Raw genomic sequence first — 17,207 nt, 5'->3', positions numbered from 1 at the left:
GCAAGTCAAAACATAACCAGATGAAGCTAAATGTATCCCCTGAGAAATAGATAGATTGTTTTGTTTGTCTCTTGCTAATACTACAAAATGACTAAACTATATTTAATTAGATGCCTCTTCCATCTCGCTCATTTCTGCCTTGAAATATGAAATGACAAGTCAGCAGGTGTCTACATCGCATTGCAGTGATATTTGTGTTTGTGTTGAGCAGACTTGATCTCCTGCTGAGCTGTTTACTGTTGACAACATGATCCGTACCATTTTAGATAGAATCAACACATTGTGATAGGAGAAAAACAACATTGGTTCTCAGTAGTTGCCTCCAGAGACAGGAGGGGATTGAAATTTTGCTTTTATTGATGTATAAGAAAAATAATAATTGTATTTGATACTTTTTCGAGCTATTTTGCAGGGCCACATATTTCATAATGATTCACAGTGTTATAGCTTCTGCTAATGATTTAATTTAGAGCAGGTATGTTAAAGGTTCCCTGTGAAGTTGTTGACCTCTAGTAGCGATATAGAGTTGTTTTTATATAAGTGGGTTCCCTTTTACTTGTGCTTGTGCAAACAGATGCACATGTACAACAAGTCTTGTCTGAGATTTCACACTATAGCAGTCATCAACAGGTGGTGGTAACATGCCAAGATATCCTGCTGTGTTTTATGTATTTTGTCATGCTTCTTCGTTGGTCTGTAAACATGTTTTACTGTTACTTATTTGAACATATCAAAGCCGGAAAAAACATATACAGTAGATTTAAGTTCGAATTTAAGCATTTCACATTAAGACACTTCCATTGATTGTGTTAAAAGGCATACAAAAGGTTTACGATTATACTAGAAGTCTAATTTAAATACCTCCTAGTTTAAAGTCAAGAGACATTTGACAGTTATTGAGGTCAGAAGCCTGAATGCTCTTGGAATCCTTTTGTAAAATCCACTTGCCAGGGAGGGGGTAGGAGCCATTAGAGGCCACATTTGAAGGTCTTTATACAAGAGCTGTGATGGCTCAGCTGGCTAAAGTGCACACCATGGACCAATGATGATACAGTTTAAAAGTATAGTCTTGTTTCCTCCACTTCTGGCTTCCATCAAAGAAGAGAAATACACATATTTTAATCATAATAATTATTGAATAGTAAGCTCTAGCACTAAGTCAACCCAATAGTACTAGAGTTGTACAGATTTTAAATTCGTAAATGTTATTTTATTTGAATAAAATGTAAGTGATATTGCTACAGCTCGACACTTTATTTTAGTACGTTCAGGTTTGTAAAGCTCTATTAGACACACAGTATATATTTTTTTAACTCAAAGTAACTATGTTGAATGAACCAGAGAGGGTATCATTTCTTTATTCTTGATACATCCTGCAATTCCACTTAAATACTTAAATAACAAGTGTTTTTTGAACTTCCAAGGGTCATTAAACCACAGAAGCCAAACATATCTGTATTTGTCCCACAAAAGTGAGATGCAAAGAAAGATTAATTATTTAGAGGCTGTTGGCTACACTTTTATTTTACTATTTTAGATGCTACAAAAAGCTGGCCTGTCTAGATGACACAGAAGCTCACTTTGATAAATATTGATGATAATTAGTTTTCTTATGTTTGGATTCAGTTTTTCATTGACTATTTTGAACAGTGATAAATAACATTTGCAAATAGTGGAGAATTATATTCAAATATTGTCAAAAAGATCTTCAAAGCAGTTCTTTGGGTGACTATCCAGTGTGTATCCAATGGCTTTGAACCCTACATGAAATGTTAGAACAAACTCACATAGGAATAGAAAGCCATAAGACACAGTTGTGGTTCAATTTGAAGACAAAAATACAAAATCAGTGCCTGATGCAGTTGGAAAAAGGCTGAAAACTTGATAACAGAAAGAGGGGGAAAAAAGGGCAGAGCTGCAGAAAACATTCACAATTTAAAACTCACATAGGCATGAATAATTAACCAAAGGAACTGTAAGTATTCATCTGAGGCCTGGGGGAATATAATGAAACTGTCTTGTTAGTCTTCAGACGGAAGAAATTGTATTTTTTATAGCACAAACTCAAATAAATGGACCCCTACTCAATCCTTGAATCTTACAGAAATACCCTGCCAGCTATTTAATTCCGCTGGGGGATTTACAGAATAATCTTTGATTAAAAAAGCCGTTTTAGATCAATGTCCACAGGGAAAAGGTGCAATGTTAATCAAAAGGATTCTGTTTCTGAATTCCGAGCAGATTACATAAAGTATTTCTATATTCTGCAGCAACCCTCTGCCCATGTCTACAAGCACAAAGAAGATCATTACATCAGCATTTTGATTCAACCGCCGGGCAAAGATAGCAGTTTTTATTAATGAACAACATATTTTGTGCATATAAAGTTAATGTTCTCTATGCATTGGCTCTTTCGCCTATTTTAATCAAAGCCATCATACTGATTAGGCACGCATAATTTATGCATAGAAACCCTAATAATATGCTTGATTGATTTCATTATAAGTTCAATTATACTCCTCTGACTCTTTAACCTTTTAAGAAGGCAATACAATGTTCTAATATTGGACTCAAACACCAGACTGTTTACCACTTTTTCGAGCCCTAAACAGTAGAAATTGCTTTGGACCATTTCCAACCCCTCAGTGAGCAGAGACTCAGCGCTGGAGCTATGCAGGCCAAATCGGCTCACCCAGATGTCTGCTCAGAAAACAGTAGCCTTTATAAAAACATGAGAAACCTTGTGGAGAGAGGAAACACGCTACTATAGAGGACAGAGGAGGCATTTGTTGACATTGTATCAAGTGCAACGCTGAGATATTTGAGGCACAGAGGGGCCAGGTATTTGTCCGTCAGAGTTTCTTTTGCTTTTGCTGTCTCCAAGTCAAACAACAAAAGCCCCATTGAGACAGCCTCCCTTTTTTTTTCTTTCTCTGAACTAGCACACAAAGCTTCCTGTACTAGACTGCAACTGTCCAGTACTGAGAACCACTTCTAGTCTTACTTGTATGCACCTGTTCAAGAGCAAAGGAGTATATAAACACTTTGTGGGATAGTTTCACATATTTCAGCTTTCCCTTACATTTGTCTCTTACCATTTGAATGCCAGATGTCCTAACTTTATCAATAAACGTCTTACTTTGTTCTTAAGAGAAGCAAATCAAGCCAATGGTGGTTTATACACTTTAGTCAGCCTGAAAAAACATTGAGCTGTTAACACACGATTAAGATTCATGATTAATGGTCTCACATTTGCTAGGTATCCACATGACCTCTGACGGAGAACATTAACTTCAGATAAAGGGAAAGTGTATACTTGATTAGCCTTTTTCCAGGTTCGAAGAAAAAAACCGTTGCCACTGAGCTCCAGGGAGCCTGTTCTCATGCATGTCCCAGCATAAATGAGTAAAGCCACTGTGTCAGACTCAGTCCAGACAAGAAGGTGAATCTCAGCCACAGGGAGGATTATCTCTAATCCCTAGACATCGTACATGGTCCCTCTCTGCTGGGAGGCAGTTTGGGGAATCGTCTGTGTCCAGATGTTTTTCATTGGATTTAGATATTTGTTATATTCTAAAACATTCCTCTGTTCTTTTGAGCAATGTAGACATTTTTAATAAGATTTAAATGCAAAGCTATAACAACACAGCAAATGACTAATTGACATTTAGAACTAGTCTTGAATATAAAGATAAAAGGGTAGCACCTGATTTCTTATCCTTGCCGTACTCGTTTTCCTATATTAGAAACACAACTTACCTCCTTCCACAAGATGAACCAAACACATTGAAACACTGCATACAACACATGAAAGCCCCAGAGTATCAGTAAATCAGTGCCTCACTGTCATTCTTTACAAGAAAACTGCTATTTTGCCCGGCACACTTTACACTTCAGAGAGTAACGGTGACGTGCATTTAGTGCCGGATACATTCTTATGCTATAATTCTGACTCTTACCTCGTTTTCCCTCTGCTGCGTCCCTCGCTGGAACGAGTATATGGCATCCCCTCAGCCTAATACTGTATGGAGAGACAATGGGTAGAGGGGGGGGGAGGAGTTACTATGTGAGCAGGAGCGAGAGTGTGGAGACAGGGGGAGTAAAAGCAGAATGAAAACTGTGAGAGGATAGAGAGGAGAGAAAGAGAGAGGCGAAAGGGGGCTCCGAAGGGAGATCACTCGCTCACAATACTCTCAATCCACAAATCTGACGAAACGTTGCATGAATGGCAATTCTTGAACCCCCCCCCCCCGCTCCTCAGATGCGATGTCAGAGAAAACAGCAACTAGAAATCCCTCTTCACATGATGGGAAATGTAAGGAAAAACCAGAGACTGTGAGAGAATGGGTCCTGATTTTAAACAAGTCTCCCTTCTTTGGCTTTCTCTGAATGAGTTCTTAAGATTTCATGTTGGCAGAGTGCCCATGAGTCCTGGATGGAAAAGGATAAAAGAAGGGCTGAGGTAGGGGGGCTGTCTATTGTGTTTGTTCCCTTCCTTTCAGTCCTGGCACTCTAGTTGATCTTTGCAGCCAGTTGCTGAATATTCCAGTCACTTATCCCTCAGTTGTGTACAGAAGCTCTAAATACATTTCATCTGTATTGATTATGCTTTCTCACACTAAAAACGTTGGAGTTGAGAGCCTGCACACACTGACAGTACTGACATTTTGGGTCTAACTAAAAGACCCAGGACCCTGAAAAACCAACCAAATGGGGGTGACTTCAAGTCCGCACTGATCTGAAGATCCTGGTGTTTTCACAGTCATTGTGGTTTGGGCCTCTTTTCTTTGTCTCCCTAACAGTCCATCACTCGTGGAGGGAGAACCCTGCTCTGCCTGGTGAATCTGGGATGAAGACAGCAGGTGCTGTTGCCCCTCTCTGAGCCACATTCACTCCCAGCTTTCTCCCCCTCCATCCGTTTCCTCTGCTTATCCCCCCTCCTCCCCCTGTCAATGTGAGGAGGGGGGATAGATAGGGAGAATGAGCTACTGTATAATGAAGCACACCCGGGGAAAGATACCGTTTGTTGAAGGTTTTAACCAGTGATGTGTTAATAACGTCCTCCTGATTAGAATGGCTGATGAGCTGTGTGACACAGAGCAAAGGAGAACATGAGGGTGTAAAGGATTAATGCAACTGCATCCCTTGTCAGTCACCGCTGTGCTTCTCACCGCTGCTTGTGCTGCATCAGTGCCGCAAGAGAAGCCTTGTTTTCACTCACAGTCCACCCTCCTCCTCCTCCTCCTCCTCCTCCTCCTCCTTTCCCCACAAACCCCTTCCTACCCTCTCTCTGTCTTCCTCTTGCTTTCCCTCAAATAGACACACAGGCTCAGTTCATTACTATTCACCAGGTTTCACTAAGACACGCATCGTTGCTCTGCTCTCTTCAACTGTGTTGAGAGAGGCGGAGGGAGAGAGAGTACAGGGGAGAGGTAGAAGAAGGTTAAAGCAAGAGACATCTTATGATCGAAAAGAATAATTCACCATTGTGTATCCTGTGTGCGGAAATGTGTACTAACATTTGACCAGACAGCTGCATGCATGGAGAACAAGGCTAGTGCAGTCCTCAAAGCAGAAATCTGTTTTCCTCTGAGGGCTTTTGAATTCATCACTTGCCATCAGCCGTCAACTCTATCACAACATTCAAGTTATTATCTGTGCTGATACTGACAAGCATTTCATCCATGAACATAGGCACTATGGTGCATTTCTATTCCTGTGTTGGCTGAGCTTTCTATACTCATCCATTTCAGAAAAAAAACGACTTCAATATGAAACTAATCCTTTGTTATGCTATGTTTTACTTTACCCGAGTCAGAAGATTACAATGAATCCTTGAATTATAGCAACAGCATACAGGTGGAGGAACTGCTGCAAGGGTAACCTCCACATAAAACCCCACTGCAGTCAGCATGTCGTTGTGTCCCCCGGCAAGACACTTCACCCCAAAGTGCTCCTGTGGGGATTGTCCACAGTATTGAGTATGTAAGTCACTTTGGATAAAAGCGTCTAACATGTAATGTAATAAAATCATAAGAATGTGATTGCTTGGATTAGAGAGCCTCTGCCAGAGGATATCCGTTGCAAAAGCTATTTGTTCGTATTTTTCGCCTTAAGCTGATGTTCAGCCTTGTGAATGAGAATGCACAGATACACACACTCATAACGAGTATTTGAATAGTTGTCTTCCTCTTCAATGAAATTAGACTAAATATCTTTAGGCCTTTGGAGATTGTGATGGACTGTGAGTGAAAACCTTGTGAGCTCCACTTGAGTGGCACCTGATGAGTAATATATTCCAGGATTTGTTGTAACATTTCAAAGAAGAGCCAACCCTTCGCTTGTAAATCCCACTGAGAGGATTTAATGTCAGCTTTACGGCATCAAAATAAAAAATTGGAACAGGTTTTAAACACAAATCTGAAGATTAGTACAATTTGGTTTGAGAAGCCTTTCATAGCTATGTGCTATAGTTTAAACTAGTGATACACTTTTGTTCAGGTTTGACATGATGTGAGGCGGTCAGAAAAACACTTACTGCAGGTCAGGGTGCCAAATGAAGTAGTGACTGCTAAAAAAAAAGTGACCAGTAATATATTCATGAGGACATATATTGTAACCATCATTAAAAGCATTGAAGTTGAATATAAAATACGGTCCAACAGATAAAACATCACTCATTCATACGGAGTGCAGAGTGGGGATTGGCTGACAGAGGCCATTATCTTCGGAGAGCTCCAGATGTGATCGGCTGCTGCACTTTTAGGAGTCCTGGGTTGGAATTCCTTATTGAAGTCTTTGGATAAGCATTACGCTCCACTGAACTTACATTTCCATTCACATAATATTAAAGCCTTTACTGCTTGAGAATAAGGATTTGCACTAGGTCCAATATATTACAACTAAGGACATTCTGAAAGACCTCATGTGCACACACCAGAATACAAGCGCAGCCGTCTTTTAGGATTCATGATGACTCTGGAGTTTTATGAAACAGTTGCCCCTGCCCCTTTTTCTCCTGATGTCCAACCACCCTGACTTATAAATATGTCTACTACTAAGATGCAATCTAATGCTTTTTGTGAAAACATAATCCCTTTTTTTTCTTTTTTAATAAGAAAGGGGGAAAAAGGAAACAGTCACTCGTAACTTTTTTTATAAACATAATTGAGTAAATTCTTTCAAAACTCTTCTTTCTCAATGTATTTCATTACTTTCCCAACAATATTTGCTTTGTTTGAAATCAGCTTGAGGCAACGTGATTTTTTGTTATTATTGAATGTGTAGGCACACAGCACTAATCCGAAGATCCTCTTGTCTTTACAGTCTTTGTTTGGGCCTCTCTTCTATGGTCTTTGTCTCCCTAAAAGCCCATCACCACGAGAGTAAAAGTGTTCCGTCTAAAGACAATATTAAGTGTTGCATGCTGTTATCATTCCTCCAGTACAAAATGTATTTCTTATGCGGTTTAAGTGTACATGAGGAGACAGACATCAACAGTCCTGGTGCTGTGCAGAAATACATTTCAAACAGCAGTTGGTGAGTAAAGTTGGTTTCAAAGTTGCAATTGTTAAGTACAAAATTGCTAGATAGATAAATATTATTAATTTGATCATACAATTTACAGTTTACCTTTATTTAGAATGCAAACAAAACCAACAAATATAACACAACAAGCAATTAAAGTTGTCAGCACTTGCAAATAAGTATGTAATACTTTTAATAAAGCACAGCAGAAGGATATGGAAGCATTTCAGCCCAAGACTTTTCCCAACGGTTTAGACATTTGTGGGGGTGACGCCTCTTAAACAGCAGCCAGGTACCGGCCAGTTACAAGCCTGCTAATACAGATCATCACCATGCTCTCATGTTTTCCATCAAAATATAGTTGTGAATTGTTAATAGCGAATATAAATATAACTTTTTGGAGACAGATGGATGCTGATGTCCTATACAACAATTCAGTTTTAAGTAAACAGTGGTTAAGATATTATTCGTTACTTATTACTTTTAAAATGCTAATAATTAGCCTGGAGAATGCCACCTAAAAAGTTTTAAAGAAAGGATTTCACATAAAAGTTTCTTTTTTTCTCTCTGTCTCTCCCTATCTCTCTTTCTATCCCTGTCTCTATCCTCTCTCAATGATTATTCTTAGATTACTTTTTAATAGCCCAATGTACACACTTCTTCTTTGCTTTGTTTTTTATCTGCTCCACCATTAGCTAGTTTGCAGGCACACAGCCTCGTAGAGTAGCACTGTTTTGCCCGGCAGACATGTCTGTTTGCATAGCTCATATCCTTGGCTCTATTTTGGGCCTGAGGAGATGCATTGGGGGTACACTGCAGGCTAAGGCTAAGGCCAGCGCCATATAGACTGAGGGTTACGTCATCTCCGTTCACTCCAATGGACCACTTTTTTACAGCAATGGCGGATCGTGGAGCCTCTCAATCGTTCCCCGGAAGTTAGCGCCAAGGCTAACAGAGCTGTAGAGTTGCAGCATAATAGCCCGTTCGTGACGGACTTTTAAAGGTAAGAAGAAGTTTAAAGATTTATATTGCGGATATTATCAGTACATCTGATTCAAATTAATATGTGTATTAAAGGATGTCAGTGGATTATCCCTAAATTAGTAGATTTAGGGAACGTTTACAGATAACAGATTAAGCTAGGATACCATACCATAGTACCATACACTATACCATAGTGGTTGAATACACAGTATTAGGAAACACTTTATACTTACTGGACATGTTATACTCATTACATACTGTATATAAAATATGACCAAGAATGTGAAACAACTTTATAGAAATTCATATCACATCTGTTACTGATGCCATTTGTCATACTTTGTTAAACTCACAAATAATAAAGTTCCATAACTTCAGTTGGGAACAAAGACCACACCTTATCTCCCCAAGGCAATTTCCCATCCAATAGGTGTGCTATATAGGTGTGTATAACCCTTTCTCCTGTCTGTTACTCCCTCTTTCAGCACAAGAACCAGAGGGGGATTCAATGGAGCCTGAATACCTGTATTGAGACCCTCACCCTGCACCCTGAGTCTCAACTCTCAGTGTTTTTCAAGCCTTTCCCTGTTGTTTTATATTAAACAAAACATTAAGCTTTCCCAATGGTGTAGTTTTCGTTTTGTGAAAAAGTGCAAATGCAGTGTTTGTATATAATAACCTCACATATTTTTTGCTGTTGGTCGTGAAATTGCTACTGCTGACTTGAGCCAGCCATTTTTTCCTCCGCTCTGTGTCAGTGGGGAAGCCGTACATTCGTACTCCTTTCTCGGAGCGATTTGAGCATCCCCAGGCAGCACAGCAAACCATGGTGGCGACTAGGAGGCAGCACAGCAAACCAGGACAACACGGAGGAAAAGGCACAGACAAACTGCATGATCTGCTATTCAATGTTTATTGAATTCCATGTATTTGCAATGGATATTCCTAAAACAACACATTTAACATCATCATCATCATGCTTCTGCTGCTGCTGATAGTCCTTTGATAGTCACCTGTCGGTCTCCTGTCCTTTCTGAAAGCCATAAAGATGACATTAGTCATTTAGATAACTTGTGTCCTCAATTACCATGGGATTACTGAAACTACCATGAATTTAAGAAAATGGTAGAAATGAATCTAATCTGAATTTTGAAGCATTCCTTTAGATCCCCTCCCTCTAAATATATCAATAAACATTAGAAAGTGATGCTCCTGACTACCATACAAGTTTAAGAAGATAATATTGGTTTTAAAGAATTCAAAGCTATAAATAAACCGCAACAGGCTCTTTAACCAAGGCACTGTTAGCCTAACATGTAAACTAGTTGTTCACACTAATCCTAATATTATCAATTAATATTAACAAATTCTATTCTTAAAACATATTGATGTAAATACATACACATATCGATTTGTTGTATAAATATTGTAAATCAAAAACCTTTATTCACTAATAATTACCAAAAATCGTAGTTCTATCTCCTGTTATCAATGCATTCACATTGCCCGCCATGAACTTCCGGGGAACGATCCTCGTCTGCATGAATCACGTGACGATAACCGTTTTTGGACTTCCGCTGCCGTAACTCTTCTATCTATACTGGCTAAGGCGACTGACGGGAGCAATATGGATATGTGGCGGAAAAATATGTTATTGCTCCAAGAGAAGCTTTTATAATGTCAATTTAAGCCAACCCTCTCACTTAATGCATTATGATTCACAGTGGCGAACCGTCAGGGCCTTCAAGGTATTCAGAGAATACCCTGGAACACTCAGATAAAACAAACAAAAAATCGATTTAATTATATAAATAAAATGTATATAAATGAGAATGGTACCTGTGTTGTTGATCTGTAATATCACAATGTTACGTTGATTTGTTTGTCCTTCTCGGACCATGCACTACGCATTTCAGTGGTTTTGTGTTAGAAAAGAAAGCAACCAATCAGATCTTGTTCTGGGTCTCTGGGTAGAATATCCTTCAGCCAAGGTATTCTACATCCTTGATAGAATGCCCTGGCCGTTGCAATGAATGAGAGCGTACGTTTGGACTGACAGTTTGATCAACCAATCATATATTGATTTGCAGCTAATGGGCGTGTTCTTTCAGAGTTCCCCTCGGTTCCAGGGTATTCTAGAAGGCCCGCTAGTTAACTGGCTCGAGACAGAGGATCTAGAACGAATGCGACAAAGCATTTCATGCCGTTTTATTGTTTTTAACGCTGAAATGACAAGTGCAACAGGTGAAGATGAAGTTGTTGCGGAATTGTTGTGAGTACCCTTTTCAAGACAACAATTCAGTGAAAAGACGGACATTATAATGCCGCGGAGGGGGGCGGCGGCGGCGGCGGCTGGGTGTGTCTACAGAAGGTCCAGTTGTGATAGCCACGGTTCGCCACTGCTGATTCATGTATGCCTGTCTAACTTGCCAAGCATTAAACCAGAAATATATATTGTGACTTCCACCTTCTCGTAGGTAGGTGGATGGATGGATGAATGGATGGATTTAAATCATTAAATAAAACACATCCACAGGCTTATTATTACTTGTATTGGGCCTTGGAAGTATTGGCATGTAATCGATTGAATTTAGACTTTTTTTGTAACATATGGCAGCATATGCTTTTCTCTGCAGGCCACACAAAGAAACACAGTGTATGGATAAAGTAGTGCTGCTGCTCGATTAGGGCAAAAATCATAATCTCGATTATTTGGGTCAATAATTGATATCACGATTATTAAAAAACGATTATCCATTTATTAAATTAAATTTATTGAAAAGAAAATGTGAACAGTATGTTTTTAGCAGTTGATTACCCTGAACTGTACGTATAATTCAACTGAAAAACCAATAAAAAAAAATAAAAAAAACGTTTTAATTTTTTTTTAATTAAAATAAATAAATAATCGTTTTATTTCGATTATGTTGTTTTCATAATCGTTGCAAGCCAAAATCGTAATTGCGATTCAAAAAGGATTAATTGAGCAGCCCTAAAATGAAGTACAACTGGGGGGAAAGAGGAGAGAGATTCAGATTAGGATTCCTGTCACATTGTCATGGCAAGTCTAAGGCCTCTGGTTGAGAGTTGGCTAAATGTCAGCCTAGAGATGAGACAGAGAGGAGCAAGGCAGTGCTGTTTTTGTCCAATTTAAACCCTGTTTCTGATGTCTTGTCTCTTTAAGTGGCTGTCATCAACAAACTGTGCGTCAGACTTCAAAAGAGAGGCTGTGTTCTGTGTCTTTGAGAGATAGTCAGAAAGCTACATTCTCTTTCCAGGCATCCCTGATTGATTTTGGCTTGAACTACGGACGAATGTGCTGCTTTGACACCATCTAGTGTTAAAACTTTGTGTAGGAAAACAAATAAAATGTTTTTTTGCTTTGGTTTTTCATTTGGCTTTGACTGTGCAGTGTTGCATGTGTAGTTTGACACTAAAAGGCCGTTTTGTTTGCTGAAGGGGAAACGTTTATTTGTGCTCACTTGAAATCTGAGTAGTAATGTACACAAAATCTTTTTGGGTAAAATTGGAGACTTCTTGTGGCTTGCAGTTTAACTTTGAAGTGGACATCATTTTGAGACATTTAAACAATGTTAATGAACTTTTTCTGGAACAACACCAAATATAATTTCAATCATATTATTTCTCAATTGTGCTTACCATGTCTGGAAGAATAAGTAAAACTGCAATACATACATTAAAAAAAGAAATGTATTTACTTCTACTAAAAGATGTTGAGCAACTACTACTCTTATACTCTTCCTTATCAAACCTGTGTGAATAATAGATGCATAAAAAAACAATGTCTTACTTCAGTAACTAGAAGTTGCTGTTGATTTTTAACACCCCCTTGTACATCTTTAAGATCGTGTTGGTTGACAATTACCTGGAGAAGTCATCTTGTGTTGCTTTATCTCAAGAAGAGGAAGCAGATGTTAATGAATGCCTTTTGTATAAACACACATATTTCTCAGGGTTTAGTACCTTTCCAGCATCTTCACCTTGCAGCGCACATCGGCAAATCAGTTACACAGCTAAGCTCAGTGTCAGTGTATAGGCATATGATTCACAGTGTGAAGGAATACAGTCAAAGAAAATGTCATATTGAGTGGCTTAATTCGGACAGCTAACATATGTAGTTACCTTTATGTATTTGAAGACACATTTATTTTCAATGTAGTTAATCAGGTACCAAGAAAGAAGCATGTATTAAATAATGATTTGACATTTAAGGGAATACAATTATACTTCTAAAATACAGTAAATCAAATACATAACTTGTGTTATCATCATGCAAAAATATAATACAACAAGTTTCTTTAACAGTGCCAGGGTCTTTCTTCAAAAGTTTAAAGATAACTAAATCCACACTATCAGTAATAAGCCTCTTGCGATGTCTTTAGATTCCTGTTTCACTTTGCAGGAAGCCCATATTTGGCTACAACCACCGGAGCTTTGCTTATCCCATGCAATCATTATAGAGATTAGGTATTTAGTTCTTTCTTTTATTCATACCTCGGAGGGCCAGTTAGTACAGCATATATATATACATTTAAAAAATATGTATAATCCATAAAACAGATTTCTTGTCATAAGGGAATCATGTACTTAAGATGCCTCCTCTGTGTAAGTGAATATGAGTACCACCTTTACAGAGTACCATATTTCGCTATAAATCAAACATTTTCAAACTCATAGAGGCAGTAGACGATAAGCCAGGGATCATGGAAGTCGGATGTCTGTGGACAACTGATTGAAAAATCCATGGCAAAGCATCTAATAGCTGTTGAGACTGACTATAGCCATCCCCAGAGCCACATTGCTATGGTGGCTTTAAAGGACAATTAAAGAGTTTAAGCCATTATTGGCACACTTAATATCTTGGACATGAATGTATTTAGTATAACACCATATAGTCAACAAAGATCCACAAAGCTGGAATAAGGCTACATGAGAAGTAGGGCTGAAGTCTTGAATAGATTTCATAACGATAGATTATGATAGGATATTGCAGTCACGGATGAAGACCTTCGCATTTGATAAAACCCTAAATCAAATAAAATGTATGTATCAATTATTATTTGAACATAATTTTATTGTACATAAAAAAATATACATGTTGCATCCGAGCTCCTTTTGTAATATGGTTGTCCAGGTTTGAAAGAAAAGATGACCTGTCCATTTGTGTCATTTGTTCCTGAATGACACATGTTCCATTTGATATGGTTGGAAGCGCCATGACACATACATGCACACTTTCGAGTAGCGTTTCAACACAGACTCTTTTTCATTGCTAATCATTGACACATTTGAAATCATATTATTGTTGGAAGCATCTCCACTTCACCCATTAACTCAAGAGGACATCCTTTCCAGTTAGGCAATCCAAAGAGGAGGGCACTTAACGCTTTAAAAAGATCGAGAAACTCATACCGCTCCAAAAAGCATCTTCCAAACTTCACAGAGCTGCTTTCAAATATTGAAATCGTAATACCAAGAAAGATCCTTGGCTGTGGGTTTCGTAGGTCTTCACTGTGGTCAAGATGTTTTTGGATGAGCGGATCGTGACTCTGTTCAAAAGGAATGCCCATCACACACTGACCTACTGGAGTGTTTTCTTCAGCTTTGGACTATGCATTGCGTTCCTTGGACCTACAATTTTGGACTTGCAATGTCAAACTAACTCAACACTCAGTCAGATTACCTGGGTCTTCTTCGCCCAGCAGTTCTGCTTGTTGATTGGCAGCTCTATCGCTGGTGTTTTCAAGAAGACGTAAGTATAATTCCCCCTACCGTCCGGGTGTGCATGAATATTCTGTAAACAATGGACCATCATTAAAAGAGTATTTGTCTCTCTTTTCTTTTTTTTTTTAAAGGTTGTTCAGGGCTCTAAGTGCCTTATTTGTCTCAGCTCTCACCATCTCTATAATATTTGCCATAATCCCGGTGTGCAATAATGTTCTCATGCTCGCCATCGCAATGGCTGTGTCTGGGTTTGCGATGGGCATTATTGACACCATTGCTAACATCCAACTGGTGACTATCTATCAGAGGGACTCGGCTGTTTTCTTACAGGTAAAAAAACCTGGAGTGCCTTTCTCTTAATCTGTAGAAATACTGACATGATAGCGTGTGCATTCATTGAATAACTATCAGCAGATAAATATAGTATTATATAGAATTTAGTATGTGTTATTTCTATATAAATATAGGAAGCTAGCACGAATGTTCTACGCAGAATGTTCAGCAATCTATTTTTTCTAAAGTTATGAGGCAATTATATTATGACAAACACACTAAGTTATGTCTTTGACCTTTTGTATTCTACATTTTTGCAGGCTCTTCATTTCTTCATTGGGTTCGGGGCCCTAGTGAGCCCACTGATTGCAGACCCCTTCCTCTCAGAGACGGGCTGTGGGAATCACACGGGGAATGCGACAGAGACCACAGATCATCTCAGGAACATGCTGAAAAACAGTCCGATTGCAGGGCACGATATAACTCAACTGTCCCACCCAGAGGGAGGGGAAGAGTCCAATGTGCACTATGCCTTCTGGATCATGGCGCTTATCAATGTAAGAAACTAACCAAATTGTAGATGTGCAGGAGAAGAGTTAGGATTTTTCTTAATTTCTTAAACCAATTTTATTTGTGTAAAAATAAAATGTGTGCCCCCTCAGCTGCCCGTGCCCCTTGCAGTCCTGTTCCTGATGTATCGGGAGCAGCTGATCCCATTCTGCACCAGTGGAACTCCTCGTCTTCTGGACAAAGATGAATTAGCAATGGAGAACCAGCAGGGGGCCGAGGGCACGGATGTGGAGCAGAAGGAACATGAAGCTGGAGGTAAAGATGTGGGAGAATAGATTTTTATGCAGAACTCATATGAATAATGCATACATCTTAAGTGGATTTTAAGTCAGTTCAGATGAAAGAAAATCAGAATAAATGCATTTTGTTCGCTCCAATCTGTCATTGTTGACCTTACACTCTGTTGCAGGTCATGGGGATATCTTCAGCTGCTGTAGGAATGGTAACCTGAGCGGGATGCCTGTATCCTTCTTTATGATTCATATCCTTGGTGGGGGTGTGCTCTTCATGACCGATGGCATTGTGGTGAGTGACGGGTGTGGATAAAAGATATGAAGTGCATTTCAGTTACTGTTCAACATACTTTAAAAAAAATCCAAATAGAATATCTGCTTCACATAAAAATCTCATAATGGATCACATGAAAGAACCTGCCTTTTTCTTTCAGGGTGCATACGCCGGCTTCGTGTACACCTACGGTGTGTCACCACCTTTGTCATTGCCTAATAAGACAGCGGGTTACCTGGCCAGTATATTTTGGGCAGCCATCACTGTTGGACGTCTTTTGTCCATTCCTCTAGCCTACCGTTTCCAGCCTGTGAGACTACTCATGTTCAGCCTGGTAATGCCAATTAAACATTTAGAGCGCTGTAACATTACAGATCACAAGAAGTCAAACACATAATTGATAACACTCTCTCTTTTTGTTTTTACAGGCAGGTGCTATTGTTACTTGCTTGATGCTGCTTATTTTCTACGACAACCGGCCCTTTCTTTTTGCCGGGACCGGTTTATGTGGGCTTTTCCTCAGCTGCATATTCCCCTGTATGCTCGCCTATACTGAAGACATCCTTGATTATCAGGGTATAATGATGTTTTCACAGCAGATTCAATTAATTAAAAAAACACAGTAATGTAATAAAAGCAAGGAGAGGATATAAACCATACAATACTTGTTTGCAGGATGCGCAACGTCAGTCCTGGTGACATCTGCAGGAATGGGAGAGATGGTAATGCAGGTTGTGGTTGGCTCAGTAAGTCTAATTAATATCTTCATTATTTAAAAACAATTATGTGCAGAAGTCGAGAAATACGATTGTAATTGCAAAAATCCCTAGTGGAGATTTAGATTAGTGTTCAGTAGTTCATTGTTGGTTTATTGTCCCCAGATTATCCAGAAAGGCAGCTACAGCTTCCCGCTATGTGGAGTGGTAATCGCCTGCATTGGTTTTATTCTCTTCATTGCTCTCCTCTTCTTCAGTCGAATGCACCGAAATTACCTCACAGGTACGGTATCAACTAGCAACCTCAAACTGTGCTGCATATGGTTTGTCTTTATTATTTTCACACTCATACTACTTCTGCATCCCAACAGGAACCTCGAAAAAGTCCACCATGGTGGAGGAACCAGCAACAGAGCAGAATGGATCTGCAAAAACAGAACAGAAAGAGGAGCCAGAGAGCAGCTGAGAGGAGCAGCAGCTGTGTTTTGTCCTCTACTGGTTACTGTAGAGAATAAAGTATTACAACAATCCATCTTCAAATATGTTTTACCCAAAGACTACTAAATGAACATTGGGTTGATGAACTTTTATTGTCCTGGAAATTAGATATGTGCGACATAGATAATGTGCTGCTTCTTGTTACAATTTACAATACAAGGATTATGATGATTTGGAATACTTTTAAATATCTAAATTGTTTCGTTTTAATTGTAATCTCTTTTTTCATATTGTTCAATGTGTTTTGGCGTATCTTTTGGCATATGTACTTGAATATATAAATAATGAATTTGTGTATTAAAACAATTCTACTGAATGGTGAACATACTGTAGTTTTGATTGATTCATTCAAAGACAGTTCTGAGAGTATAATTTATATTCGACTAC

General features: G+C 38.9%; 1 protein-coding gene across 1 annotated transcript; it reads left to right on the top strand.

The window, feature by feature from the left end:
• Nucleotides 1–13,697: 13,697 nt before the first annotated feature.
• On the top strand, nt 13,698–17,135 carry mfsd4ab (major facilitator superfamily domain containing 4Ab). Its single transcript, XM_079678010.1, has 10 exons — nt 13,698–14,284; nt 14,388–14,586; nt 14,850–15,086; nt 15,192–15,354; nt 15,509–15,624; nt 15,767–15,940; nt 16,035–16,182; nt 16,282–16,352; nt 16,488–16,605; nt 16,694–17,135. The coding sequence occupies exons 1-10, from the start codon at nt 14,055–14,057 to the stop codon at nt 16,786–16,788; spliced, it is 1,551 nt and encodes a 516-aa protein (XP_079534136.1). The 5' UTR covers nt 13,698–14,054; the 3' UTR covers nt 16,789–17,135.
• Nucleotides 17,136–17,207: the final 72 nt, after the last annotated feature.

This window comes from Notothenia rossii, assembly GCF_949606895.1.
Source record: "Notothenia rossii genome assembly, chromosome: 4".
Taxonomy (NCBI): Eukaryota; Metazoa; Chordata; class Actinopteri; order Perciformes; family Nototheniidae; genus Notothenia; species Notothenia rossii.
The sequence above is the reverse complement of the archived record's forward strand: the minus strand, read 5'-3'. Positions and strand labels throughout refer to the sequence as shown.